Source organism: Stylophora pistillata, chromosome 1, assembly GCF_964205215.1.
Source record: "Stylophora pistillata chromosome 1, jaStyPist1.2, whole genome shotgun sequence".
Taxonomy (NCBI): Eukaryota; Metazoa; Cnidaria; class Anthozoa; order Scleractinia; family Pocilloporidae; genus Stylophora; species Stylophora pistillata.
The window spans coordinates 16964951-16992522 of NC_142519.1; the positions used below are offsets into that span (position 1 = coordinate 16964951).

At 37.4% G+C, this 27572-nt stretch overlaps 2 protein-coding genes, 2 long non-coding RNA genes and 1 pseudogene across 8 annotated transcripts; 4 read left to right on the forward strand and 1 right to left on the reverse strand.

Moving 5' to 3' along the window:
- The first annotated feature begins 397 nt into the window (after nucleotides 1-397).
- On the forward strand, nucleotides 398-3124 carry LOC111321253 (G protein-coupled receptor 161B-like). The gene has a single exon (XM_022924081.2). The coding sequence runs from the start codon at nucleotides 639-641 to the stop codon at nucleotides 1800-1802; it is 1164 nt and encodes a 387-aa protein (XP_022779816.1). The 5' UTR covers nucleotides 398-638; the 3' UTR covers nucleotides 1803-3124.
- Nucleotides 3125-5525: 2401 nt separating this feature from the next.
- Nucleotides 5526-7500, forward strand: LOC148741457 (melatonin receptor type 1B-B-like). The gene has a single exon (XM_088740953.1). The coding sequence runs from the start codon at nucleotides 5594-5596 to the stop codon at nucleotides 6671-6673; it is 1080 nt and encodes a 359-aa protein (XP_088597079.1). The 5' UTR covers nucleotides 5526-5593; the 3' UTR covers nucleotides 6674-7500.
- Nucleotides 7501-9126: 1626 nt separating this feature from the next.
- On the forward strand, nucleotides 9127-11215 carry LOC111321334 (G protein-coupled receptor 161B-like; annotated as a pseudogene).
- Nucleotides 11216-12394: 1179 nt separating this feature from the next.
- On the reverse strand, nucleotides 12395-27524 carry LOC111321252 (uncharacterized). 5 transcript variants are annotated; one of them, XR_015993975.1, is made up of 5 exons: nucleotides 27441-27524; nucleotides 21896-22214; nucleotides 19439-20365; nucleotides 14192-16862; nucleotides 12395-12939 (listed from the first exon to the last, which is right to left on the reverse strand). It is a non-coding gene; the product is annotated as an uncharacterized LOC111321252 (long non-coding RNA). The 5 variants fall into 5 exon arrangements; XR_015993973.1 differs by having other exon boundaries at nucleotides 17454-20365; XR_015993972.1 differs by adding an exon at nucleotides 20964-21006 and having other exon boundaries at nucleotides 14192-20365.
- Nucleotides 19346-20642, forward strand: LOC148741458 (uncharacterized). The gene is made up of 2 exons (XR_015993976.1): nucleotides 19346-19445; nucleotides 20145-20642. It is a non-coding gene; the product is annotated as an uncharacterized LOC148741458 (long non-coding RNA).
- Nucleotides 27525-27572: the final 48 nt, after the last annotated feature.

Below are 27572 nucleotides of genomic sequence, written 5' to 3' on the forward strand. Positions count from 1 at the left end.
AAATGAAATATGCTTTAAAATTGATCTGGTTTAAATCGCTTATATAAACTAGAACTCACCGACGATGCAGGCGATTTGCACATTCTACATATTATCAATATCGCATAGTGGCGATAGGATCCTGTGGGATCCTATAAAACTTGCACCAACGAACACAGGCAAAACTATGAGACAACCCGTTTAATTACGTGAAATCATTGGTTCAGATCTAGACGTTTCAGCGACAAATCTTATTATCGTATTAAATTAAACTTTTTTGCAGTATCACTATTTATAGTTTAAACAGACACAACCATACACCTTTATTTTATCAAAAACATTAGTTGTTTTGAATATCCTGTTTAATCATGGTGAAACTCCCATAGTTTTCTATGTACTTTGAAAGAGCTGTTACGATATCGAAGCAAGCCAAGTAGGTTGAAAAATTCTCTAGAATTCGACCAACGCACTTTTCTATTTTAAAAGCGTTAGACAGTCATCATTGTTAGCATACCCCTGTTAGGGGATAAGACGAGTGGAATATTAATTAAATCCATTTGAATAAACTCTTCTGTCTTTGATTAAAACACAGCGCTTACAACAACAAACAAAGTAAATATATAGTTCGCTTTAAGCGATCAGCTTGCTCTCGTCTCAAAATGACGCTAGAAACAGCCTCCATCGTCGAGGCAGCCGTGCTTATTTTCATCTGCGCAACTTCTATTCTGGGCAATATTAGTTTGTTTTTTGTCTTCACCAGACGAAAAAATCTTCGCACCATCTCCAATGGTTTTCTTCTGAACCTCGCATTTGCTGATCTACTCGTGTCCGTGTTAAACATGCCAATAACTGTGGTCACTATCATCAAAGAACGTTGGATTTTTGGAGACACTGCCTGCGTTTTCTTTGGATTTATCACGATGCTTTCGTTTGTTTCATCGGTGATGTCGCTTGCTATGATAGCTATCAACAGATATTATTACGTAGTGCAGTGGAAGACATACTCCATCACCTTCACACCGAAAAGGTCGGCTTTGTTTGCCGCAGTCGTGTGGTTAATATCTGTTTTATTATCCGTCCCACCGTTGTTTGGCTGGGCGGTATATCGTTATATTCCTGGGAAATCTTACTGTTTCGTTTTCTGGCCTTCTGATGTTTATTATATGTATTTTATGTTAACGATATGTTTCTTCGGTCCCTTAATTGCCATGTGTGTATCTTATTTTAAAATTTTAAACTTCACAAGGGAAGCAAAACGAAGGGTTAACCACTGGCAAAAAAATGTAATACAGCAACCTCAGGAAATAGAAGAAAATGGCATTGCTTCTCATGAAAAGCGTAGAAATTTCTTCAAAATGACTCAAGAAGAAGTGAAAATCACAAACACTTTGCTAATAGTGGTTGCCTGTTTCATGGCTTGTTGGGCGCCATTTGCTATCACAATGTTCATTGATGTTTATCATCCTCGTCCATTGCCAAGAGCAATTGACATCGGAACACTGTTGCTTGGTTACGCGAACAGTATGTGCAACCCTGTTGTGTATGGAATAAGGAATCAAGCTTTCAAAAGAGAAATTATTAAGCTTGTCACAGGCTGTAATTGTGCCCGTTTTCGTGCAACTAAAGTGGTTAACGTGAACACTTTTCAAGTCAATTCCCTGATGGCTTGCCAGATGAACAAGGTTCAAGCGCCAGTGATGCTGGAAGTATCAAAACTGTTCATTGAAAGAGTGAGCGAAGAATCGAACTCACTAAGCTTTTTATCTTCGCCTAAGAACGTAGAGAATTTGACAGACAGCACTCATATTGATCAAGATAAATAGCATCAGCTGAATCTTCTTACTTTTCTCATCTCAAAGTTAATAATAATAGTAATAATAATAATAATAATGATAATAATAATAATAACGGTTTATTCACAGTATATCCACATAAAAGGTGTGGCTCTTCATCTGTGAAGGCCTACGATACTAATATATATAATTTATCAACCAAGTGCGAGGGCCGTACTGGGAGAATAACGGCCCGAGGTCTTGACAGTACGGACCGAGCGCAGCGAGGTCCGTACATATAAGACCGAGGGCCGATATTCTTCCAGTATGGTCCCGAGCAAGCTTGGTTAATAAGAGATTTATTATACGACTGAAGTTCAAAGGGACACAAGTGCGGTATCATTCGGGACCATTCGGGACTGTGCCCGGTCCAATATTGAGAGAATATTGACCGGCAATAGAGCATCTTGATTGGTTGATTTTAGTTATTGGCCCTCTGACTGCCCGAGTCGTGTAATAATTAATATTAAAACTAAATTATAATGACTAACTAAATTGTAATAAATACTATACATGAAAGTAAATATGTTATGTTAGGACTGGAATTTCGAGTGGCTGTTGTGATATAAAAAAAAATATACCCTACATATCATGCATGACATTTTATCAAGAAGATTTCTTTTTCGTTAGAGTAGAAAAACACCAAAGAGGTAAGGATTGCCTAGGCGGGAATAACGATTGTTGAAGATAAAGAGGATTTAACTGGTTAGGGGGTAAAAACGGCGTTATTGGCTTCCCATAAAATAGCAATTATTTCCATCCTTTAGACAAGTGCTATACTTTACGGAGTAAAAGTTTTTAATTGAACTAATGTGATAAATTTATACGCCCTCCCCATTAGGAAAAAATGGATAATAAGCTGTTGCAGTATTGAGCAAAAAAGAACAACATATCTTTCATATAATGACCTGCGTCAGGTTATTGCTGAAACATGTAATACTGGCTCCTATATGCTTACGAGCTCGTCATTGTTTTCGGAAAAGTGTATTTTTACAGTTGACAACTATGTGAAAGTAAGCTGTTATACTAAGTAAAAACAAATTAATCATTAGACATTTACAATTGGTGTCAGGTTGACCGAATAGCTGGGCTTATGCGAGAAAATTCATGGCTTGGCTTGACTGTATTTTGTTGACAAATGATTAACTAAAGGAAAATGATAATAAAGTGTCGCGACTTCCTTCCGATGTGGTCACCTGACATGCAGAAAGAGAATTCAATCTCGTCTCTAACGATCTGTAAGTTAAATCTATCGAAGAAAACAAAGTGAGCTGCATTGTGAGGCCACGTGTCACTGATACATATAGGCTCAACGAAGCTTTTAGAAAATTATAAACTTTTTGATGATGATTGTGAAATATGTTCTCCACTTTCTCTACCTCCCTTGTGAGTTTGTTGTCACACACAACTGTTGTATAGAAGCGAGAAACCAAATCACATAGAGCTATGAGAGCTTGCTTTGCAACAGCACGGAAGCCGCTCGTCATACAGAGACCTGTCCGCCAAAAGGTTACGGAGAAAGATATTCAGTTGATAAATAGTCGGTCCTCTAATAAGTGTAGTATGGTAACGCTGAGTGGAAAAGCTGAGCAAGCCACCAACGTTTTTGCAGAAAGCACACTGAGTCTGCATCTTTCTTTTTGATTTTTCTTTATTCTCTGTGGTATCTATGATCAATGAATCACTACTGCCATATCATCTACTACTGCTTTCTAACCTTCTCGGACAAGGACGACAAAACCGTAGGCCACCGTCTTCTGCATCTTCTCTGTACTGGTTAGCAGGGGACGTTAAAGAACCCACGCAGTTATCGCAAAGAGTAGGGAACGTAGCTCCCGGTGTTGTGGTCTGGCCTGTTTACTGAAATTGGCCCAGTAGGGGATAGGGAAAGGTAATTTACCTAATAGGGGACAACCCTGTCCTCGTGCAAATTTACCTGCCTTTGGCTAATTGTTGAATACAAATACAAATATATTAGTGTTTACCACACAAACGAATAGCGAGAAGCGGCTTTTCGCGCGCGCTGATTGGCTAATTCAGAAGTGAATAACAACTACTATTCACCTCCGAGCAGCCGATGAGACGAAATCGCGCTTCAAGAGTTTCATTTCCGACCATTTCTTGTGCCGGTGAAAGTGGTGGCCTATCAGTTTGCAACAACACACTCTAATGATCAACACTTGCAACTTTTTTAATTGTTTAAACTGTGTTTTCTAACTATTTTTTGTCGATGTAGCTAAGAGTTATCTAATCACCTACTGAACTTCACAGATCAATTCAAACTCCTTTTCTCCATCCTTTTACCACCTCGTCGCTAATTTCTACATTGAAAATCACCTACACTCAACGCAACTATTAAAATGGTAATAGCCCCTTCAAAAGAACCAAATAATTTTACAAATAATGATATGATAGAAATCAAGTAAGCTACGAAATTTTTTTTAATCTTGTGTTTTTTTGTTTCAAACCAAGCGATGATGACCAAGAGACTTGGAATGCAAATCAGGCAGAAGGTTGATCCTCTGTTTATTTTTTTTTCCTCCAACATAGATTGGAATCGTAGCCTAACTGCTACGAAAAAACTGTTGTTGTTTCATGTTCATTTTCTAAAAACTTCGGCCGTGCATGTATCCAGCAAACTCTCTAAAAAACATTTCATCATTTGAGTAACATTTCCAATCATTGTTTTAACAGATCGTTAACAGATGGGAAAAAAAGAAGAGTGCAACTTTATCAAGGCTGCTAAGCGATATTCAAATTGGCAGGGCATTTATCTAAATGATTAGCACATTTGAGGACAATTTTTGTATTTGAAAGGTTTGTCATCGAGAGAGTACAAAACACATATATTCAGTGTCATAACTTCATATATACTTCATAACTATGGAGATAATGTAAAGAAAAGATAACTTGGCTTTTAAATATAAAGTGGTTACCTAACGTGGTGGTTACCTAAAAAAAACATTTCATCATACGCCAACTAAACATGATAGATCCTTTTAATGAGGGAGCATTTAATTTAGAAATGTATACATCTGAGGAAAAATTAAAACTCGCCACCAGCAATACAGTGATTGGCTACTGAGTTATTATTCTGTGTCTTTGCAAGGCAGTGTCATCAATGTTTCTTAATCTGAATCGATCCCTCCCTCTATCTAATTTCAATGTTTCACATTACCATATTGTTGTCTGTTTACCTTCAGCTTTAAATTTATTAAAGGGAGTTGATATCATTGATATAATTCGAAGTGACCAGTCTAAAGCAGTTTATACATGTTTCATGATTTCTTTTCGCTTCTTTGCCTTTTCGCCTCAGAATAAGAGTTTAAAACACAAATAGTATGAAAGCATAACTTGTTTGCGACCATCTATTCTAAGTGACGTATTCAGGAAAAACGTGGAAACAAATGAATGAGATAGATAATTACCGAACTAGTGGTAATTATGTCAACAATATGCAAGTGGACACGTTTTATTATTTTTTTTTTTATTTTTTATTTCTGTACGTAACGAAAAACAAATTTATACCATAGGAAGATATTGAAAAAAACTGACATAATTCCAGGTGCTGACCAGGTGGGAAGTGAAATGAATTCGCCATTGTCGAGGCCTCATTTTGTTCCATAGAAAGCTTAACTTAGGGCCTGGTAGGAGGTAAGCACCGTAATATACGCTTCATAAATGTTAATTAGCTCGATAGAAATCCATGTACGAAACACGTCTATAAACAAACAGCCTAAATGGTGTAACTCTGACATATTGTGACACTTTTAGTATCCAAAATGACGCCCAAAACAAGTGCGATCATCGAAGCCTCCATTCTAGCTGTTATATGTGCATTGTCTGTTTTTGGAAATATCACTTTGTTTGTAATACTCTTGAGAAGACGAACCCTTCGCACCATCTCCAATGGTTTTCTTCTCAACCTCGCATTCGCTGATTTACTCGTGACCCTGTCAAACATGCCCATAGCTGTGGTCACCATTATTAGCGAAAATTGGGTTTTTGGAGATGCTGCCTGCGTTTTCTTTGGATTCATCGCGATGGTTTCGTTTGTTTCATCGGTGATGTCGCTGGCTATGATAGCTATCAATAGATATTATTACGTGGTGCATTGGAAAAACTACTTATCTATTTTTACGCCGAGAAAGTCCCTCCTGTTTGCGGGAGTCGTGTGGTTGATATCTGTGTTATTATCAATCCCACCGCTGTTTGGCTGGGCAAAATATAGTTATATTCCCGGGAAATCTCTCTGTTTCGTATTCTGGCCTTCTGATGTTTATTATATGTATTTTATGCTTATCATATGCTTCTTCGGCCCTCTAACTGTTATATGCATAACATACATCAAAATTCTAAAATTTACCAGGCAAGCTAAGCAGCAGATGAATCGACATGGGGAAAAAAACGGATCACAAGAGGATACGAGCCAAAAAATGGAGGGAAACAGAAGACGTACAAGAACTTCTCAAGAGGAAGCCAAAATCACAAACACTTTAGTGATCGTTGTTGCTTGTTTCGTAGCTTGTTGGGCGCCTTTCGCCGTCACCATGTTTATAGATGTCTATTTAACATCTTCGCGCATACCCAGATCAATTGATATCAGCACATTGTTGCTTGGTTATGCCAACAGCATGTGCAACCCCTTTGTGTATGGGATAAGGAATCAAACGTTCAGACGGGAACTTATTCAATTAATTACGATCTGCCGGAGACCTAACAGAGTTTTTGTAAGGAAAGTAACTCGCTCATCTCAAAGGAGAGCTTCAACTGAGATCAGGAATGCTAAAGAAATGAGAGTGCCTGGTCTACCGTGCCTCAACGCATCAGCCAAAGAGACTGCTTCGTCTTCTTTATCTTGACATTTGATTTTCTCGCCGAAGGAAGGACCCAGGACTCGCGGACAGAAGCAGCAGATCAATTTCACTCATGCAGGAAAGCATGAATTTTGTATCCGAATTTCGATTAATTATTTCACTATTGATATCAGTAAACTATACATGTTTTGTTTTAGTGTAGACGATATTTTTATGTGGATGAGATCCAACTTGGTGCAAATGTATTTTGTTTGAATTGGTGTCATTCAACAAAATCTTACTAATTGAAGCTGTTCGATATCATAATTACGGGGAGCACCTGCTCTGCAACCACAAGATAATAGTGTCTAATCTGTTTGGTTTTCGTAGCGAAAAAGAATTATCGAACGCCGATAGATGAACTTATTTTCGCTTTCAGTTCTATAACCATGGGCTATTGGAATAGAGACTTCTTATTAGGACGAGTTTATTTTGACCCCCAAAGGGACTATGGAAAGAAAAAATGACTCAAGGCGCAAGCACCTTGCAAGCTTGCCACCCACGTTTTGCAATGTTGTCTGCTGCGTCTCGGGTTTGCGTAACTTTGTATAGAGCTCACAGCCCCCTTTATTTTTAGATGAGGCTATGTAAACACAGAAAAAGTTCCCTATTGATTTGTTCAAATATGGATTTGAGCCACTGGAAAACTTCATGTGCTCTAAACTTGTTTTCTCGAGATGAGTGTACGCGCGCATATTTTGTTTTCGTTTTTGTATCCTTTACAGTCTTTAGAAGTTTTCTGCCTTTGCTGGTGTTATAGAAAGTAAAAAATTATCGTTACAGACTAAAAAGAATGACATAAAAAAAAATAAAGTTAGAAAAGGTTTAAACTTTCTCTTAAAGCCTAAATCTGGAAAACTCAATTAAATTTTTGAAGGACACAACCCGAGCGACTGAAGCTGTCTGAAGACTGTCAGTATAATCTTTAATCTAAATCTCAAATTGGAGGCAACAATCCTGCATGTGGAACAAAACTTTTAGCCGATTGGTCAAATATTCTATTTTTTATTTTCTTCCAAAAGAAAAAAACATAATATGGCGTATTCATTTTCCAGTAAGGTCTTATATGAAATAGGTCACACAAAATATATTTTTGAAATTGCCGGGGTTTTGTCGTTTGATTACAAAGTCGATTCGATTCAAGTAGATCTGATACTAACTGCAATTCCTTCGATACAAGTAGAAAGTCCAATTACTGTTTCACTAGTATGTATCAAAATGACTGAATTTGTATCGAAACGACTTTGTTCATGTATTGAATGGATTTCAGGGTGTATGAAATCGACTTGTATCGAAATTACCGTGAACAAAATTACCTTACTTTGGCGAGGAGATCTTCAAATCCTTAGTAAGGATAGCGACTTGAAGAATAAATATATTTCAGTTAGATGTTTTGTTGTCAGAGTATCGCTGAGTATTTTTACGAGTTGTGCCGTATTTTGACTCGCCCTACGGGCTCGTCAAATACAAATAACGAGTAAAAATACTCAGCGATGCGACACAAAAAAACCTATAATAAGTTATATATTCTTCAACACGCCAAACTGTTTTTTCAGTGCGGGCGAATTTCGCGGATATTTATTTATGGGAGTGCGTGACAGAAGTACGCGAAGCGGAACGGAATTAGCGCGTTGTCGTGTTACTGTTTCTATTTTCTTCACTAACTCATGAAATTTCATGGTCGTCTAACTGCTTTACTTCGTTAGATTTATCTAATAAACTTTGATCAATATTTACCAGCCATTCCGGCTCTTCGTCGTCTGAAAAGTGATTCAAATTGTCCGTAATTTTTTTTTCGCAACTTCAATCCAATTCTTCGCTTGCGGGATGCGAGAAAACCTGTCTAACCGGTTCTCTGGAGTACAATTACCGCGTGATATTTGTACTTGTCTATGGAGTTATTTGTACTCTACGGAGTGTAGTTGGATAATAGAAGGTATAGATGACGGCTTAAAGCGCCAGCGGATCACAGTTGCTCGCCAACTATCATTCTATCGTTTTGCTACGTGGATCCGGCGGGAATTTCGGCCGATGTTCAACGATGGATAATTTTGGCTTTCGTCTTCGCTCTGAGGGACTTCCTTCTTCCTTTGTGGCTCTTTTGTTTTCTTCTCTTAGCCAAAACTATATGGTAAAATTAAATTTCTTTCCAGATGTAAGTGGAGACTTTCCGACCTACGAGTTAGTTCTTAGAGCTCATCAGTGTATTCTGTATTGTCAGTACTAGATTACGGAAGCAGTGATTCGCGTGTTACGTGCAAAGACACCTCAGACACCAAATAATTGGCACAAGGCTTGAAGTGTTTGTGATCTGCACATAAATCCATTAAAAAAATGATATGTGTTGAAGAGGCATCGTATTTTTTCATTTCATATTGTGTTGAAGAGGCATCGAGAATCTTTTATTTATGAGCTATAAATAAATTTTTGCACCTGCATGTTGAATGATATAAGTAAAAGCTTTCGAATTGAAAGAGACCTAGACCTGAAACGATTTTAAAATTAATCCTTTTTTTAAAAGTCTGTATTTGGTAGCCGGTTCTTTTGCTTGGTCTTTTAGTCGTGAATCAACACACCGAACGTGCATTATCAACAATACTGACAAATTTCAATCATCCTCCGCCGAAAGACACCGCCTCGCCCTACCTTATCTGCCTTTATATTGGAAGCCACAGAAATACCCTATTATGACTAACTCTTTCCGGCGCCTAACAACACCATTCAAAAATTGTACTTTTTATTAGACAAAAGCTTAATGGCGAAGAAGGGAGGATAAAAAAAGGAATATACAGTAAAGAATTGGGAATCAAATTTAGGATTCCACCTGTACAAACCGTCAGTGTTTTCTTACGGCGCTCATTTTCATATTGCCTGGATAATTGGCGTCAACTGGCGACTTTCATAAAGAAGATTTGTCTTTAAACATTAACGCTTTGGGGTAAATGAAGGCAAAATGACGCAAAAGTTGAGCACGATCATCGAGGCCATAGTTCTCATTCTCGTCTGTGGAGTTTCCTCTTTGGGAAATGCAACTTTATTTTTTGTCTTCACTCGAAAGAAACATCTTCGCACCATCTCCAATGGTTTTCTACTCAACCTCGCATTCGCTGATTTACTCGTGTCCCTGTTAAACATGCCAATAACTGTGGTCACTATCATCAAAGAACGTTGGATTTTTGGAGATACTGCCTGCGTTTGTTTTGGATTCATTACGATGCTTTCGTTTGTATCATCGGTGATGTCGCTTGCTATGATAGCTATTAACAGGTATTATTACGTACGTACGTAGTACAGTGGAAAAATTACGCAAACATTTTTACAACAAGAAAGGCGTTCCTGTTTGCGGGAATCCTCTGGTTAATAACTGTGTTATTATCTGCCCCACCGTTGCTTGGCTGGGCAGAATATCGTTATATTCCCGGAAAATCTTACTGTTTTGTAGCTTGGCCTTCTAATGTTTATTACATGTATTTCATGATAGTAATATGTTTTTGTGGTCCTCTTCTCGCCATGTCTTTCTCTTACTTTAAAATTTTAAAGTTAACTAGGGAGGCCGCACGACGGCTAAATCAACAAAGAGATAACATTCGGGAAAACGAAGAATTGGGCTCCAAAAGAGAACATGCGGCTGTAAACACTTGGCATCGTGAAAGAAATAAAACGTCCTTTAAGATGTCGCAAGAAGAAATTAAGCTCACCAATACTTTATTAATTGTTGTTGCCTGTTTTATGGCTTGTTGGGCGCCGTTTGTAATAACAATGTTTTTGGACGTTTACTCTTTACACCCACTTCCAAGAGCTGTGGACGTTGGTACATTATTGTTAGGTTACGCGAACAGTATGTGCAACCCCATGGTATATGGAATAAGGAATCCAGTTTTTAGAAGAGAACTAGCAAGCTTGTTTTCGTCATGTACTGAAAACAGGAAAGTTCATGCAAGTCACCCAGTAGTTGCATTTACTGAGAACAAGAAGTGACAAGAAGGCAGTGCAAACCCGTAAAATAATCACAGCGAAATCAGTCAAAATCAATTATGAAGAGCAGGACGTTCGCAGTTCGAATGTCAACTGACTAAACTTTAATTTTAGCACATTTACCCTTCAAACTATCCTGCAAAAGCAAACATGTTAAAATGGTCGGGCCGACGTGAAAAAGAAGAGGCAGCAGTGAAGTGAAGCTGTGTGGCTATGAAATCGTAATTAATCACCATTAAAACAAAGAAAGCATTCACAGTAGGCAACGAAGAATAAAAAAACAGTACTCCAAAGTTGTTCAAATGTAGAACGAATATGTGTAGCTGTGTCGAACATATTGAAAATGAAGGAAAATAGTCAACTTGACAGGCTTTCTGTTCAAAATTGATTGTTTGGTAAATAAGACAATGTTTCTTCCAATTCAACCCGTGGTAAAATTTGCATGCATCGGGCTTTTCCTTTACATTGTTCACAACAAAAGTGAGGATGATGGCCCCAATCATATAAGTAAACTTTTTAAAACGATTTTAAAATTTTGCCTCAATGTTAATGACATTAAATGCTCTTTTAATATCATTTGACTGTCTTCGGTGAGCATTGTGAGTGTCGTATTTGTTTTGGCTTTTACATTTCAGTTTGCACAAAATGAGCATCGCTTACTTCGAAATCTAGAACGCAAATATGAATTTACTTCTTTTAGGTCACTTTGAATTTGAAATACGTGACTCGAACCAGGAGTCACTTAAACGCCAACGAAATTATGAACAAACCGACAGACCTTTACTTTATTCGTATTGCACAATACATGCATACGCTCCCTCGGCCGTAAATTCAGTAAAACCAATGCAAATTTCATTTCTCTTACGTCAGACCACGTCTCTTTAATTTTGATGTGACATGATATGATTAAGATGCCCACTAAACGCAAACTAGATTGTCACCAAAAATAACAGGTGGACAGGTGGATGGAATTTTTTTTCCTTTTTGACTCGTAAACATCACCTTTTAGGCTGTGTTGTATCGGCAGCGGAAATTTTTTGACTCAATTTCCTTCTGAAACGTTAATGGCATATCTTACCATCTTAACGTTGCAGATTCAATACGGATAAACGCGCGCCTGCGTGGTCTTTCAGTTCCTTTGTCGATGGCTTTTCATGAATAAACATTTATGAATAATATATCTATTCAACAATTTTATAACAATCTTCGATTCAATCATTTTTTAGCTAATCGCATGGTCTTTTTGATCAGTGTTCAGCTGCTGAGATTGGGTGGGTTATCAAATGAGCGGTATTTTGGTGGAGTCAACTGGTTGGTTGCCTGGCTTGCCTGCTAGCTCTGAACTTTTTGGCTGTTTTAATTTCCCTCTTCAATATTTGAACGCACGTGTAGTTGCGTAATTGGCTCTGTGATTCATTATATACGCTTGGTTTGTGGGAAATTCGGGGGGACTGTCGATTTGTCTATCTTTGCATATGCTGCCGGCTGGCTATCGTTTTCCTCTCTTTCTTACTTTTTCTTTCTTTTTTTTTTTTCCTTTTTTTTTATTTATTGGACTATACGCCTTAGCCTGGTTTTGTACCGCTGGCGAGAAAGGCGGGCGAAGTGCGCGAGGCGGCGAGGGTCTGGCACCGAAAAATAAGGGAGAGAGTCTGTGAGAATCGTCCTATGGAGCCGGAGCCGGTGCATCATGAGAATAAGCTTTTCAAAACAAATCTTGCAAGCCCTCTTTCTGTACCCAAAGACATAGTAGTCGGTAGTTACAATTTAATTTGTTAAGCAATTTCCTTGTAATAGAGAGTACACGTTATGAAAACATCTTGAAATAAAATGAAAAAAATTGTTGTTAGGCTTTTACGTGCCGTGTTTTATAGATGAAGCGCTGGCTCTAAGTTGTTATCTTTACCAATCAATATATTTAATTTTTATGATCAAGGCAGTATATATTTTTCTTTGTTCCATACTGAGACCTCTTCCAACGATGATCCGGCCTCCTAGAGATGTAATGTCTTTCCAGTCGTAAACTGAGCAGCTCATCAAATCTGTATTTCAGTGGTTTCAATTTCATCTCTCTTTCCCCTGGAAGTGCAGCCTAAAGTATTTAAGCACACTCCCAGAATGCAATAGTAATCGTCCTCAGCACACGACAAAGGACAATCATCAATGAAGTGACAGTTCCTCGCTTGGTTCTCGCATGCTACCCGGCATGCCTGACGACTATGAGGGATTCTACTAGCAGATGAAAGGGTTATGATACCAAATAAAAAAACTGCCGATAAGATGAAAGATGGTCGCATCTGAAGAAAAAATAGTTATAAAAAAGAGAGTATATAAATTATTGTCTCAATAATTATACAATATTTTTGGCCTGCTCTAATCAGGCTCTCAGTTTGGAAATCGTTATCATTACTATTATTGTTGTTCTTGTTTTTCAGTATTATTATTTCATCATTGTATATTCGATTCATTCTTTTTTTTTTGGGGGGGGGGCGCTATTTCAATACTTTATTTTTCTATTATCACCATTTTTCTCCTTTAACGGTTAGATTCTTATATATCACGACTTAAATTTACCGTTACTATCGCCGATCGATACATAAACCTAAATGCTTTTCCTCACATGTACGTTAATGATGATCATTCAAAAGTCATTGCAAACTTCCTCGATCTTTGAGATCTTTTCAAGTCTTTATCAAACGTTCTTGAATGTTCTCATAAACTTATCAGGCTCATGCCTTCTTCTATTTCAGTTTCGGTTCAGAATGTGCAGAAAAAAAACTTATCTGGCTTAAAATGTTTATTTCTTGTTGAGCTTTCGACAACTCCTACTGTAAATTACTTATAAAAATTCTTCTAAATAAAGGAGCGCTATAAAAAAAAATAATAAAACGTGGGATAATAAAAAAGGAAAGAAAGATAAACCAATATCATTAAATCAGATCTAGTGATAGTGTCGTACAAAAAGTTTTGATACCACGCCTGGTTAATCCAGTGTAATTTTCGTGACGATACTTTAATTCTGAAATCAAATCAATTATCAAGAACTCATCTAAATATTCAATTTTATCACTTGGTACGCTGGAACCTTAAAGAAATCGCCATACCCAACCAGCTATTACCTCTAGTCTTCAAAAGGTGGTCGAAAAATAACGAAAATTTGTGAAACAGTCTTTCATGCTCAATATGACGAAAATGCTTACTGAATTCAAATCCTAGCTAAGCTCGGCTAAATCAAATTAATTGTTGTAACACCAAAAACTGATTTCGATGGATTGAAGGCCATTCAAAAAGGGGTTTGGTCGTCGTTTATATGAAGCCAGAGACAAAATCTGGTCATTCTGTGTAAAGAGAAAACGGAACGGTAAAGACAAAAAGAAAAACTATTTACATAGGAGTCGATAAACTAATTTATAGCGTCAGAAAAACTTCGTGAAGCTTACAGTAATTAATAGTATTCGATTCAGCTTTCTTAACTTGAGTAGCCGTTTTCGGTTATAAATGCTTGATGCTACGATTTATTTTTGTATGTTTAATCCTATTTGAGCTTACCTTTGTGAATAACAATTCAATACGTCCAAGATGAAGGAATGAATCACTCAGGTTTTTTCACCAACAAGCTTCTGGTCTCCCTCTTGCACTAGCGTTGAAAAGTATTACGGTTGTAAAACGCTCGCATTTAAAAATATAACTCTGCTTGCGATAAGAAAAATTTCAAGATAAGCCAGTTCACTGATAGCTGCTCCACGTGGATCAGGGAATGAACGAAATGATTTCAGCGATAACGAAATGATTTCAATTTTTTTTCTCTCTCTCCAAGTTCATATTAATTAGTTTATCTTCAACCATTTGTGGATGACACACATGTCAAACTTTATTCTTTAATTATTTGAATTCTCAGTACTGTTTGAGGCGCAGAAATTTGCTACCTACACATCTGTTGTATATGACACACATGCTAAAATAGATTAATATATAGAAAAGGACGTAAAATTTGGCTCATATCTTTTTTTGGGTGGGTTCTTGCGTATACTCGAAAAGAACTCAGACTGAAGCTTCAGTTAGACAGAATGGATTTGTACGAAAAGAAAAAAAAAAACAATACATTAAACAATGATTGTTTCCCAGGTTATTCACTCATTGAAACTGTCAGTTTCAGCGACTTGTGATCAAAGCTTATGGGGAAATAATACATGTCTACAACACGTTTTAGATAGAATTTACTTTTAATAAACCGGAATTTAATGAAGTTCGACCCGTATCGGGCGCTTAAAATAAAAAACTAATATAACTGAGGGAGAACTATGAAAAAATCAAAAAATAACGATGTACATAAGGATTTCGAAACAACTTTACGCATAAAGATTTCATTTCAGTAAGATTGTTATGAACTGAAAAAGACTGAGTGTATTTGGTATTTAGGAGTTCGTCTTTCGCATGATGCCTCGTGTGTATTTATCTTCATTTGTTTTTGTACACTATTTAGGTTTTTTTTCATTATTATTGTGTGGAGTAAGGCTGAAAAGACAAGCAGAGTGGAAAACCTAGTTACGCATTTTTTTCGCAATGACGGTGTAAGTGGTGTTCTCAGTTAAGAAAAGGTTGATAACTGCTGGCTCGGTGAGAGGAGATATTCTTAGATGGATCGTTGCAAGTGAAAATGTGTTATCCCTTCATTTCTGAAAGGAAGCTGACAGATGGCTTATCATCAAAAGCCAGGCAAGCAAATCGATGAACTAATTGAGCCGAGCACAAAGAGATTTGGAAATGATAATCTAATGAATAAAGCTGCTTATAGTTTCTTAATGGATTTTTCGTGGATTTTCCTGCACAATGTAGGACATAGTTCAAGAAATTTTAAATTTAAATTAAACCCTGAACTAAAGCGTGTACCTGATGGCTGATAAATGCACGCGCGTTTTTGTGTGTTAATTGATTTTTATTACATGTATTCTGATGGAGATATTTCAACGCTTGATGCTACTGATCGGACAACCGTAGTCCGAATTTAACCATTTCAGAAGCGAGATTTAAACTTTGAGTGTTGGTAAAGCGCTTCACATCCAAAACTTACATATCGGAAATTGTCGTTTTTCAAATAACAAGTGATGAACACTTTTCTGCAGATTCTTGTATTTTAATTGTTATTTACAACATGTATTTAAGATGCGGGGGAGTCTTAAACAATGGTGCGATTTTTCTCTAAAAAATTCAGGCGATTTCTTCTTTTAAAAATATGGCGAAAAGAAAATGTTTTATCTTAAACAACCTCTTTGATTGCTTTGTGTCATACCTAAGTTGTGCCTACGAAAGCTCACGTTCGATAACGACCATCGGACGATTTTTGCCGGAAATCGCCCACGATCAATCCTATGCGTTCATCAGCGATCCTTTCTAGAAAATAGCTGTTAAACTTATTTCTGGACGTGGAAATAAAACATGGAAATCCCGATGCGGTGACTCGCCAGGAATTCTTTATATCTGTCCGACGACTGTAGCGTTCTCACAATTTCCCATCTTTCCAAACCTCATTTTTATTAAATAAAGAAACTGTTTTCCCTTTAGTTATGAACAAAAAACTGCTTTCCCTTTAGCTATGAACTCAAAGACCCAAAAATGTTGTGGATATAAGAGAACTTGGGGCACTCTCCTGGTGGAAATCGTGGAGACGATGGAGACGATGCAAGAAAATGACTATTCATCCTTGAACCTAATTCCACAGGGTATAGTCATGTGAGATTTTCAACTAATCACCCGTGTACTAAAAAAATTGAACTTTGAATCATTGAGTCTGTTACGTTGATAGTAGCTAGGAAAATTCAAAATTCTAGGTCTTAAAATCTGACAACAGACTGCCGAAAGAACGTACAAGCCTTTTTTTTTTTTTATCCCGTCGTGTGTCTTCGAGTGCTTTTGATCAGGAGTACATGGAATTTGCACAATACTTGAAATTTTGATTTTTTAGTTTTAATTTACTATTGTTTCTTAACAATATTTAGGCGAAGTTGAGCCATTAAATCTCAAATCAATTATTTTTCATTAATCTTCGGCTTGTTATCCATGGACAAATCACGAGTTTTGGCGATGGCTAGTTCAATGGATGTTTCATCTCTCGACACCGAGTTGGTACGGTTCAAGACAATTTTCAGGAATCCCTATCTCTCATCTCAGAGAAGCGATCTTCTATCATTTATGGAGGTAAATCTTCGTATAGCAATGTAATCTGCAAAATACGTCAATGAATAAAAACACTCAACAGTCAAGTATTTTTTATGCGTGGTGTTTTGAAAATTACATGACGGCTATAAACGAGTCAAAAGTAGTTTTGCTGAAAATAGGGAGCATTAGTGAACTAAAAATAAAGGTATATATAATGCCGAGACACGGGATTATTCAGAGCCTGTTAATGCTCTCCGGATTTGAACCAGGGACCTTCAGATCTTCAGTTTGACGCTCTCCCAACTGACATCGACTTACAGATTTACAACTAAAGTGATGTTTCCTCCATCACTGACGACAATTAACCCGCATTCATTGATATCAATTTTATGTATTGGTCATTTCTCTTTGTATATCAACCAATCGCGCTAGTGCTATCGATTGTATTATGTGTATGATTGTATCATAGTGTCCACTGAGGTCCCCCACACGCAGAAAACCATATGCATGACTTCCTATTCTCTTCATCTCGCTTAGACTGATTTTGAGTGGTCCGTCTGATCTCCTCACTGGAACGAAAACATATCAAATGACTGGCCTCTGCGTACGTTTTGAGTCATTAAACTTTAATGTTACTGGCATTTCATGTCATTACCTCAATGATAGACTTATCTCTTTTGTGTATCCCTATCATGATTTGGCTGTTACATACTAACAGAGATAAAAAAAAATGTTTCTTAGCTGACGCGAAACCACAACGCTTTGAATTTCATAATAGAAACAAAATTCCAAAGGGTTGTCGCTGTTTTTTTTTAGCTGTTTTACGTTACGATATCAATCAACGACTCTTGATAAATTGGATAATTATAACGTGTCAAATGTTCACTTGGATGATTTTCGCTAATGAAAGATTGTACGAGTCACACGTCATTTACAGCATGCTAACAAAAACCGTGCGACGCTTGGATCTAGATCTGCTGAGGAGGAACGCAGCGATTCCTGCTGAGGGCATTTAGACGGACGATAAATTGGATGATATATGATAAATTCGATAAGCTAGCATCGTCAACTATTTCCTTTACAGCACGGAAAAGTGACACGTCATTTACAGCATGCTAACAAACTTAAACTCTAAGGTGCGATCAATGCGGTTGAACTTCGCGTCAGAAAAAAAAAGTTGCTCGGACGTCATCAAGTTCCAAGAAGCTGTACAGGAAGAGCAAAAAAATTTAGAGTAAAACTGCATTTTTTAGCTAAAATAAAATCAATGCGACATCAGAGAAGCAAACATATGCACTAACAAGATCTCTCTTTTAAAAATAACAACACTTAAAAAAGAAACTTCTTTTACTTTGACCGCAACTGTGCGGATAAAAGTTATCAGTGCATGTTATAAATTGTATTAATTTGTTTTAATTTCTTTAAAATTACTTCAGTTTATCCCGAACGTATTCTAATGAGGAATTTTTTAATGAAATGACAAAATGAGTCGACAATGTTTTGTCTCTGAGAGGAAAAAAGTCCGTAAACAGTCCAAACATGAAAAACCAGAAAAGTTTTTTTTAAGAAGATGCAAATTTTTATTATACATCGAACTGCTTGAATGTCAAAATCTTTCAGAGTGATCAGGACTCGGGTAGATATCACTTAGACTGCGGAAAATACTTGTAATTGAATGACAACGACAGAGACACCAACATTAGGTCATGTTACAATGTACGTAAACTACACCGCACTACGTGCTGCTTAACATCAATGGTGTTTTTCATCGTTGATACTGACACAACTGACACAGATTTCAGTCGCGTGTGCAAAGTCAGTGAGATTAAAAAAGAATCTTCTTGACACTAGATATATATTTAGCAGCAGCGCACGAGAAGCACGCCCGCCAATCGACTTCCCTGTCATTGACGTAACGAGATCTAAATTTAGCAGAAAATTAAAACTATTCACTCCACTATAGGCGTAACAGATACGAATACTTTTTAGTTGTCTAAAAACTAATAAAAATAAAACAAATAATTCACAGCGTATTTAAAGTTTTCGGTTTATAAGTAAAAGAGAATAATAAACAATCATCGAAAACCTATAGGACGTAGCAAAAACCGTGCGACGCTTAGATCTGCTGCGGAGAAACGCAACGATTCCTGCTGAGTGCATTTAGACGGACGAACTCAGCGTTATCTTGCTGGTCACATCCCTTTCGCCGTGTTTGTGATCCCTACTGAGATACGATAAGCTAGCATCGTCAACTATTTCCTTTACATCTCGGAAAGGTGAGGCAGAAATTTAGCCCTACTTTTTTAGTAACACGGGACTCGAGCAGAAATTTGATCACATTCCGTCTGGTACGATGAATTAAGTGCGGGGTATTTTTCTGTGGCAAGGTACGTCTTGAGTAAAATATGTTCAATTAAGCATTCATGCGTATTCGGGATAAACCGCTAAATTCCGTCACGCCCCTTATCCGATCATGTACTCGGAACACACCCTCGTCAATAGAGGGGAAGTGGGAGTCCAAATTTTCGAAGAATTCCTACGGTATAAATTTGGAGTAAGTTAGAAGAGGGCCACATGTTTAAGCTTCAGAGCAGAGGATACTTCAAGAAGTAAAGAAAAAAAGAAACTTAACTTGAGGACCTCAAAGGTAAGACCTCAGGGCTGCATGTCTCTGCTTCCTCTCTTCTTTTCCTCATCAAAGTACTGATAGAATAGAATACAATCAACTAAGGAAAAAAGATTAAGGATAGGATGTCTTCTTAGATCGATATCCGTTTCCACCTTTGAAGAACCTAAAGGAAAGAAGCAGATAGTACCGTGACTATTTTACTCTACCTTAAAACTTCTCAGTCAACTCCCCACGAATTAAGTATGGAGTCGCTGCAATTTACCGACGGTTTCAAAATGAAAATGCCACAACATAAAGTTTGTTTAGTTCATATACCAAGAATTCATCAAAAGACGGAGTTGAGAAACAGTGGTACATAATGTGCGGACTATGGTCATCGTTTTCAAAGTATGTGTTTAGTGCAGACCCTGGGAAGTTTACAAGTGGGAATGCCGTCTACTTTGTGACCATCCATAAAATATTCAGATTATGGGTCGGCCACGTGCAAGTTGTATATACTCTTGAGCTTTGAAAGTGGCAATGACAATTTTTTTCTTCTTTGCTTCATATTTGAACTCTATTGACGAAATAAGACGCTCAATTTGATTTAATTTTCGTATTTCATTGTGACCTGAAACGTGACGAAACGCAGTCGTGAATTCGTTATCCTTATACATGTAGAAGTAAAATAGCGGGAATTCTATGTGAATTTCAAGTTGTTTTTCCATTTCATTTCAGATGACGTTACTAGTAAGAGCGATAACGATCCTTAGCCTCGTCATGATGTTGCATTCCAGAAATGACGTCGACGCATTCGTCCTCGGCAATAGTGAGATATGTTTTGACAACTGTGAAAATAAGTTCTTGGACTGTTTGATCTTCTGTGACATGGACATCGCCGAATTGTGTGAGAGAAGATGCGAGGGAGTTTTGAACGACTGTGCTGCCAACTGTCCGACCTTCAAAAGATGAAAAAACTTATTGCAATTAACCTTATAAAACAAATCACCTATACATTTGAAGATAAATATTTATTTTCGTGCAGAGGAGTTAACTAAGAGGGATATTTGCTACATGTGAGAAACTTTGACGGCTAGATGTCAAATGTTAGCCGGCATACCTCAACGTCAGAGATAAATGATCTATCATCAGCCAATATGTTGGTGCTGTTTTCTGACTCACTAGTGGACCAATTAGGTTACGATACTCAAATAAAGACGATATTTGAAAAGATAACGTTTATTGTAATCTGCAGTATTCGATCCAGAGAAATTTAATTTGTCTGAAGGCCTCTTATATGATTCATACAGCTTGTTTTATCGCAAAACATAATAGAACTTAAGCCCCCACCCCTCCCCACCTGGGGGTCTGAGAGTGGTGTGCGATAAACACTAATGTATTTGTGCATTCATCCGCTGATACAGTTGCCTCCTTTATTTGGAATGCAAAACAATGCACCCCCCCCCCCCCACCCCTCTACGAGAGGAACAACGGACAAGGTAAAGATTAAATCGTAAATTCTATCGGGACACAAAAGGCATCAAGATACGTCGGTACCTGAGCAAATGCAAAGCTACCCCTTCTATCTCCTCCTGGTAAACTAACAACAAGTTAGGGTTAATGTTTTGTTGGGGGGGGGGTGGGTGCGCAGTTGTTCAGACACTATACTGATCTCACAAAAACATCGTCATGATGTTATTAACTCTAATAATATTAACGTTAAAGGTGGTCTGGGCCTGGTTCTTCCGCATTCACGTCATTCAAGAGAGGATAAAGTTTCATTGTATTCAAAAGACTTATCTAGTTGACCTTTGATCTCCAAACCCCTCGTTTTACCAAAAGTCAACTGGTCCGAGAAAGAAGGATAAAAATCAGTAACAAAAACTCCTCTCAATCCAATGTGAGGTACGTAGTTGTTTATTCGCTAATTTTTACAAGAAATTTCAATAAATATCTTATTTTACACAATTGCAATTAAGTCATGGCTTATCCTCATTACGCTGATAACTTCAACATCTATATATAGTTTAAGTCAATCGGATGCGATCGATTTTCGTGACTTTTATGTCTAACCTTTAACTTAATCATGATGCTCTTACTGATGTCTTACGTCATGAGGATTTGAACGTGGCTAGCGATAACGTTTTAAGACATCTTTACAGCCTTAACTCTCGAAGAATCCAATTTAAAGCGGGAAGTTGGCCGATCAAACCAGTTCCCTTGTAAGAATCACGCGGTTAATATTATTATCCAGACCGTGAACCTATTTCGAAGTAAGTTTTTGCCTTCACTCTAAACTGAGTTTTTCTGGCATTGAAGGCCAAATTTATATCACTTCAAATTGTCGTCGTTACTCCACAGGGGACCCACACAAGCGGCTTGTCTGGTCGTTTGTTCGAAATATAAAGAAATGTATGGAGAGTCGTAATATCGTAAGCTTCAGTATCAAGGAATGTCTATGTTAAGGCTCAAAATAAATATAAACCTACCTCACTTGCTGTGTATTGTTGTTTCTGTGGTTCCAAATGGCGAATTTGAGCGACTTGGTAGATTTTGCGTTGACTGTTACTCTACTGTATAAGAGAGACTGTTGACTGTTACTCTCAGGCTACTGTGTGCCACTTGTGTTGGCCCCCTGTGGTTACTCAATATCCCCTTTGTCATGTGGAAGTCTTTCCCAAATATGAGGGGAATTCAACCATAAACTGTGACGTCCGTTTCCTCTAATAAGGTTATCTGGCACGCCTCGATTGTTCCCTGAAATATTATAAGCATCTCCGACCTTCTTGCGTACTTTGCGATAAATGCCTGCAAGATGTAACAAATTCTCGTCTTTGAAGACCTTGGCAGTGAAGTAATAACTGCTACAACGATATTCGTGTTAACAATGTTCAAAAGTTCTATAGTTCGGTGAAGGATTTGATGTTTGATAGATATGCAGCAAATCTTTAACTTAGAACACAATTACGTCGATCTCAAGGTTTCCAGACACTTGAATATTTGGAGTGCATGTGAAATAAATTGCCACACTTTGAATTAGCAGTGTTCACGTGTACTGACATCATCCGTTTATACAGAAAATACCGGATTATAAAATTAAATAATTTCTTAACACATATTAGCATTTTACGGATATTTTTAGATGTGTAGGTTAATTCGGCAAACAACACCAATATGCATAGTTTTCCACCAACTTCCAAGGTTTCAAAAATTAAAAACAAAACTATTGCGTCTGCACCACAATCAAACTGTTTTGAAGGACTCAATTCGATCGGTGCAATACGTTCAAAGTTTCTAAACGCAGTCATTAGCTCTTTATCAAGTTATAAAGGTTAATACTTCACGTCATTGAAAAAGTGTGCGATAGCTGATCCCGCCGATCGACTAAAAGGAAAAAAGGTAAAGAGAAACTTGGAAGTTCTAAATAGCAACAAAGTTAGGTTAATCTTCATAATGCTTGCCAAAACCGGCTTCTTGAATATTTGGAATGCACGTGAAAGTGCCACTTTAAATTAACAATGTTCTCTTGCGGTGAAATCATCTGCTATATTCGAAATGGTAGGATGATTGATTTCATTGATTACTAGACACATTTTGAATTCTAGCGGTTTGTCATGGGATATTTTTCAAATTTGTTGGTTAACTATACAAAATACGCAGACGTGCGAAGTTTTCAATCAAGTTGCACTATCCCGAGTACAGTGTAGACCACAATTGAACCAGTTTGTAGTCATATATTCGAAAGTTATGTTAAATTCAAAGTTAACAAGTTCGATAACGTCAGCTGTATGGTAAATATATTATAAAATTTGACATAAAACTGAAAATTGATACATGTAAAAAATAAGACTTAAAAACAAAGATTAAAATGGCAACTAAAAGTACATTGACATGGAGGCCTCACGACAAGAGAAATTTACTCCAGCCCACTGCTCATTTATCCAGGAAGCTTTTTGTGATAAAATGTACGCAATAAACAATGAAAAACATTCCTGTGGGCCAGAGTTAAGTACTCATCCAATCTGACTTGTCAGGAAGTCGGTATACCAACCTTCTTTCCGTCTTTATGTTCCCGTGTTGTACGACACACTAGGTTGGACCTAACTGAGTCAGACAACTAGGTGAGTGTGATGAGTGCCAACAAATTACTAAAATCAAAACGTTGGCTCTTCTTTCATTCGTATTTTGTGAAATCGGAAAGTACCTTTAAGTGTTACATTCAAATTTCCGTCAGATTTTCAGTTAGATTTGAACAAATTTACAGCTGTGTGGCAGTTTTCAAACGATCGTATACCGATAAAAGAAGGCCTCAATCTAAATCCTCCGTGCTGAAAAGTCTTTAAATTTCAAATTTTTACTTTTTTCTCCCCAAAACGTCCAATTCTGTTGAAAGGTCCTTTATTTCAAATTCTTCTGGGCAGAACTTTCATTTTCCACATCCGAAAAATTGCTTGTTATCACGAAACCCGCGTGTCTGTACTAAAATGGGACTGAAGCTCTGCGTGACGTCACGCTAGTTTGCTGACGAGATTGACGGCAGATAAAAATAATAACTGCTAATGTGGAATAAATTGGCCACAATAGTGACGCTTTTATTTCAACCGACATCAAGAACATTGATATAATAAACATCACGCAATCTCTTAAGCAAAGGTGGGTTAAATATCGGCAAAGAGCCAAATACATATAAAAAGGCAACGAAAGCCTGAAGAGGAGGCCGGAGCATGGGGAGAGGGCTTGAAAATTCTTCTATAGTACCAAAAATCTGTGTTCGGATGTTAACACGAAGGAAATGAATGCGAAAAGACCAGGAGAGAAACTAACGCTGCCTATAACCTTGGTGCTATTTGATCTGACCTCATTTGATTGGCTTAAGATCTGTGATTGATAACGCTCCTTGCCCTATGCAAAGGCACACCTTAATACTTAACTATACTGACGGGCCTCGAGATAAAATCACATTACGCTTATGTCATAATGTTGGCCTTTTCGTGGCCGCACTGGTATTTGAAACCCTCTTTGGATGTCATTCCGACAACTTTATAGTAGTAGGTAAAACTGATTTGAACTTAAAAGATGACGGATTCTTTTTCAACTCAATAGGTGCCTGTTCTGCTGTCCAAAGTTACCAGACTCATTTTCACTCGTGTCCACAGTTTTAAAAAGCTCCCTTTTGGTGACCAAAAAGGTCATTTTTGTTCCCTCGGCGGTCAAAATACCAAAAGTCGGCAATGATGAAAGACAAAATAAACCTTCTTCCCAACTGAATATCGTTTCAAGCCGAAAAACAGTAGAAATATTTATGAAAAAGTCCTCACCTTTTAATAAGGGTTCTTTGGCTCTTTCCGTGTAACTTGTCGTGAAGTACTCTGAAGAACTTCCCTCAAGCTACGCCGAATTTATAACATTAGCGATTACTGCTCCATTAGAATTTCTTTATTTTTATGTCATTACCAAATGCACCAGGAGCGCAATTTTCTTCAATAATTAATTCAGGGTCCCTTAAAAAAAAAAGGAACGGCCACCTGCGCTCACTGAAAAATTCCAAACATTCTTGCGCATCACGGTAAAACATAAGCAAACTTTTATCCAGTTTATAGTAAATGAAATGAGCATCCTTTTTGTACAGGAACCCGACAATTTACAATGAAAGAAAATCTTCTTTCTCGTTTGCAATTGATATTTCAGACAAGAGAAATTAAACATTAACAAGTAATGATTGTCCTTTATTAGTTTGCGAACATAAATAACTAAATGTAGTTAACTTGAGGAAAAAGGAATTCAATTAGTCAAAACATTTTGTATAATAATAAATTGAATGCCTTAAAACTCTGCCGACAGTTGGCGTTTCATGATCAATAACGATATAAACTAAGGTATTACCCGCAGTAAAGGTGCGATGCAAGATTTGAAACTGAAATTAACCCTCCAACTTTCAATATTTGATTGTTAATTCTCCTTTCTAGTTGCTACACTGTCCTTGTAAATAAGTTACGAGAATTTGGGGTTGGATCACGATAACAATTTCCGCTTAATAAGTTTGAGTATTCCCATTACCCATTCGTTGGATAATGTATAGATATTATAAGGAGAGGTTACCTGTCAATCTTTTCTTAGAGTTAAAGGGTTAATAACATCCAAGCTGAGATAGTCGGCATGGACTAAAAGACTTAAAATCAGGAACACCGGAAAACGCTGGAACACTGAAAAACGCTGGAACACCGGAAACCGCTGGATCACCGGAACACCGGAACACGCCGGAACGCCAGAACAAGTTGGAGCGCAACGGGATATTCCCATGTCTGAAACGCTATCTGACTTACTGGCAAAAAGATTAACACCTATTTATAATACAAAAGACAGCAACATGACGGGGGATTGATGTGATTACCGCAGTTTAATATTTCGTGGTATTCCGGTGCTCAGAGTTTTCGTACTTGCCCAAATGAGCACCCACTGTTATAAATGATACCTGAAAACGGCTGGTTCAGTTCCATCGTGCTATTTTGACCGAAATCCTGCGAAACAAGTTGCCACCAATATTTAAATATTTGATCGTGAAGTGCAACTGAACTGCCACTGAAGTGCCACTATTATGCACAGAGCGCCTAATGATATCATTCACTACGAGGAAAAAACGACTAATTTCAGTTGGATGATTGCGGCATTTTTGAGGAGTATTGCAACTCAACGCACGAATTTCATTCTTTGTTCTCACGAGAATTCCTCAAAAATTATACCGTAAGTCCCTTGCGAAGATTCGAGGGATCCAATCGACTTTCCCGAGGACAATGGAGTGGTGCAAAACATTATAACATGTCCAATTTTGTCGATCATTTTTTTAAGAGTAGATAGGGAGCCCTGAAAAATAGACCATCGGAGCATAAATTAATTCCAAGAAAAGATTGGTCATGAAATCATTCCTTTCCCCCCTTCCTTTCAAAAATTGTTTTCTGTCAATTAAAAGGTCTAAATCTGGCTCATCCTCGGTGTAAGAACCGGTGAAGCTCACAAGTGACGTAAAACAAAGACAATAAAACATTAGAAACAATAGAGTACAGCAAAACAATACCTCATGAAACAAAGAAAACCTCGTCAGGTTTTTACACCGAGGATGACCCCTAAATCTCGCTGGAGGGTGCCATCACGTTCTTTCTTTCTCCGCATAATTTCGATGCGATGAAAAAGTTTTCTTTTGTTAGATATTGTTCTCCTTCATTGGTCGTTGGCATCGTGTAGGACTCGTGCGTGCAACCGCGAAATTTCTGCAAATCCTTCAATACAATGCGACTTTGCGTTAAATGTATTTCTCCAGACCTAATGGGCTCCGGCCAGTTAAAGTAATTGTTCTCGCGCACAATTGCCTCAATATATTTCACCCTTGTCAAAAGCTAGTTTAAAGGAGAGACAACCTGCATTAAAACCACCTGCTAGTAACGTTTTAGCAGCTTATTATTTTCTTGCTGGGGGGGGGGGGGGGGGGAGATTAACACAGGCTTTTCGGCGCCAAAGAAAAAGTTATGGTTTAAGGCGATGAAAATAGAAATTAGTTCATTGACCGTATGATTTCTAGAGAAGAAATAAAACTGCCGGCGATTTCTTTCGACGTTGCTGATTTCGTTCAATGATAAATGTCTTAGGCAGCCTGCATCCGTTGTTGATACTAAAATTAAACAATTATTTTAAATGTAGAAACTGATTATTTCGCAAGAGTAGTTTATCGCCAACTCAGCCATCGTTTTTGTGTTTTTTTTCTTACATCATTTGTAGACTTCGCGAATTAAGCGATTTTTTGAAAGAAAATTTAACTGAACAGAGGGATTTTTTTTGAAGAACGAGAGAATGATACTAGTTCAGGAAATTTCCAGCAGATCCTCCATTTACTTGGTTTTACATTAGCATGTTATTCAATAATTTTATGCAATATCCTGTTTGTTTTGAAATTTTTTTTTGTCGCACTCTGTCTTCGAATTAATTGGACCAATCTGGTAAACAAAGGGATGAAAAACTGTCGCTGAGAACGCTTCCACTGACCTGTCAAATGTAAAACCTGCATTCAGAAATGCGACATCCTTTCGGCTCTTTGCAGTCGACCATTGTTTTATTATCTAATCCTTTTTAACTTTTTGTTATTTGAATCAGACAGACCTCGTCCCGTATAAATAT

Coding starts and splice junctions, on each gene's coding strand:
- LOC148741457 (XM_088740953.1), top strand. CDS start 5,594: ATGACGCCCAAAACAAGTGCGATCATCGAAGCCTCCATTCTAGCTGTT.
- LOC111321253 (XM_022924081.2), top strand. CDS start 639: ATGACGCTAGAAACAGCCTCCATCGTCGAGGCAGCCGTGCTTATTTTC.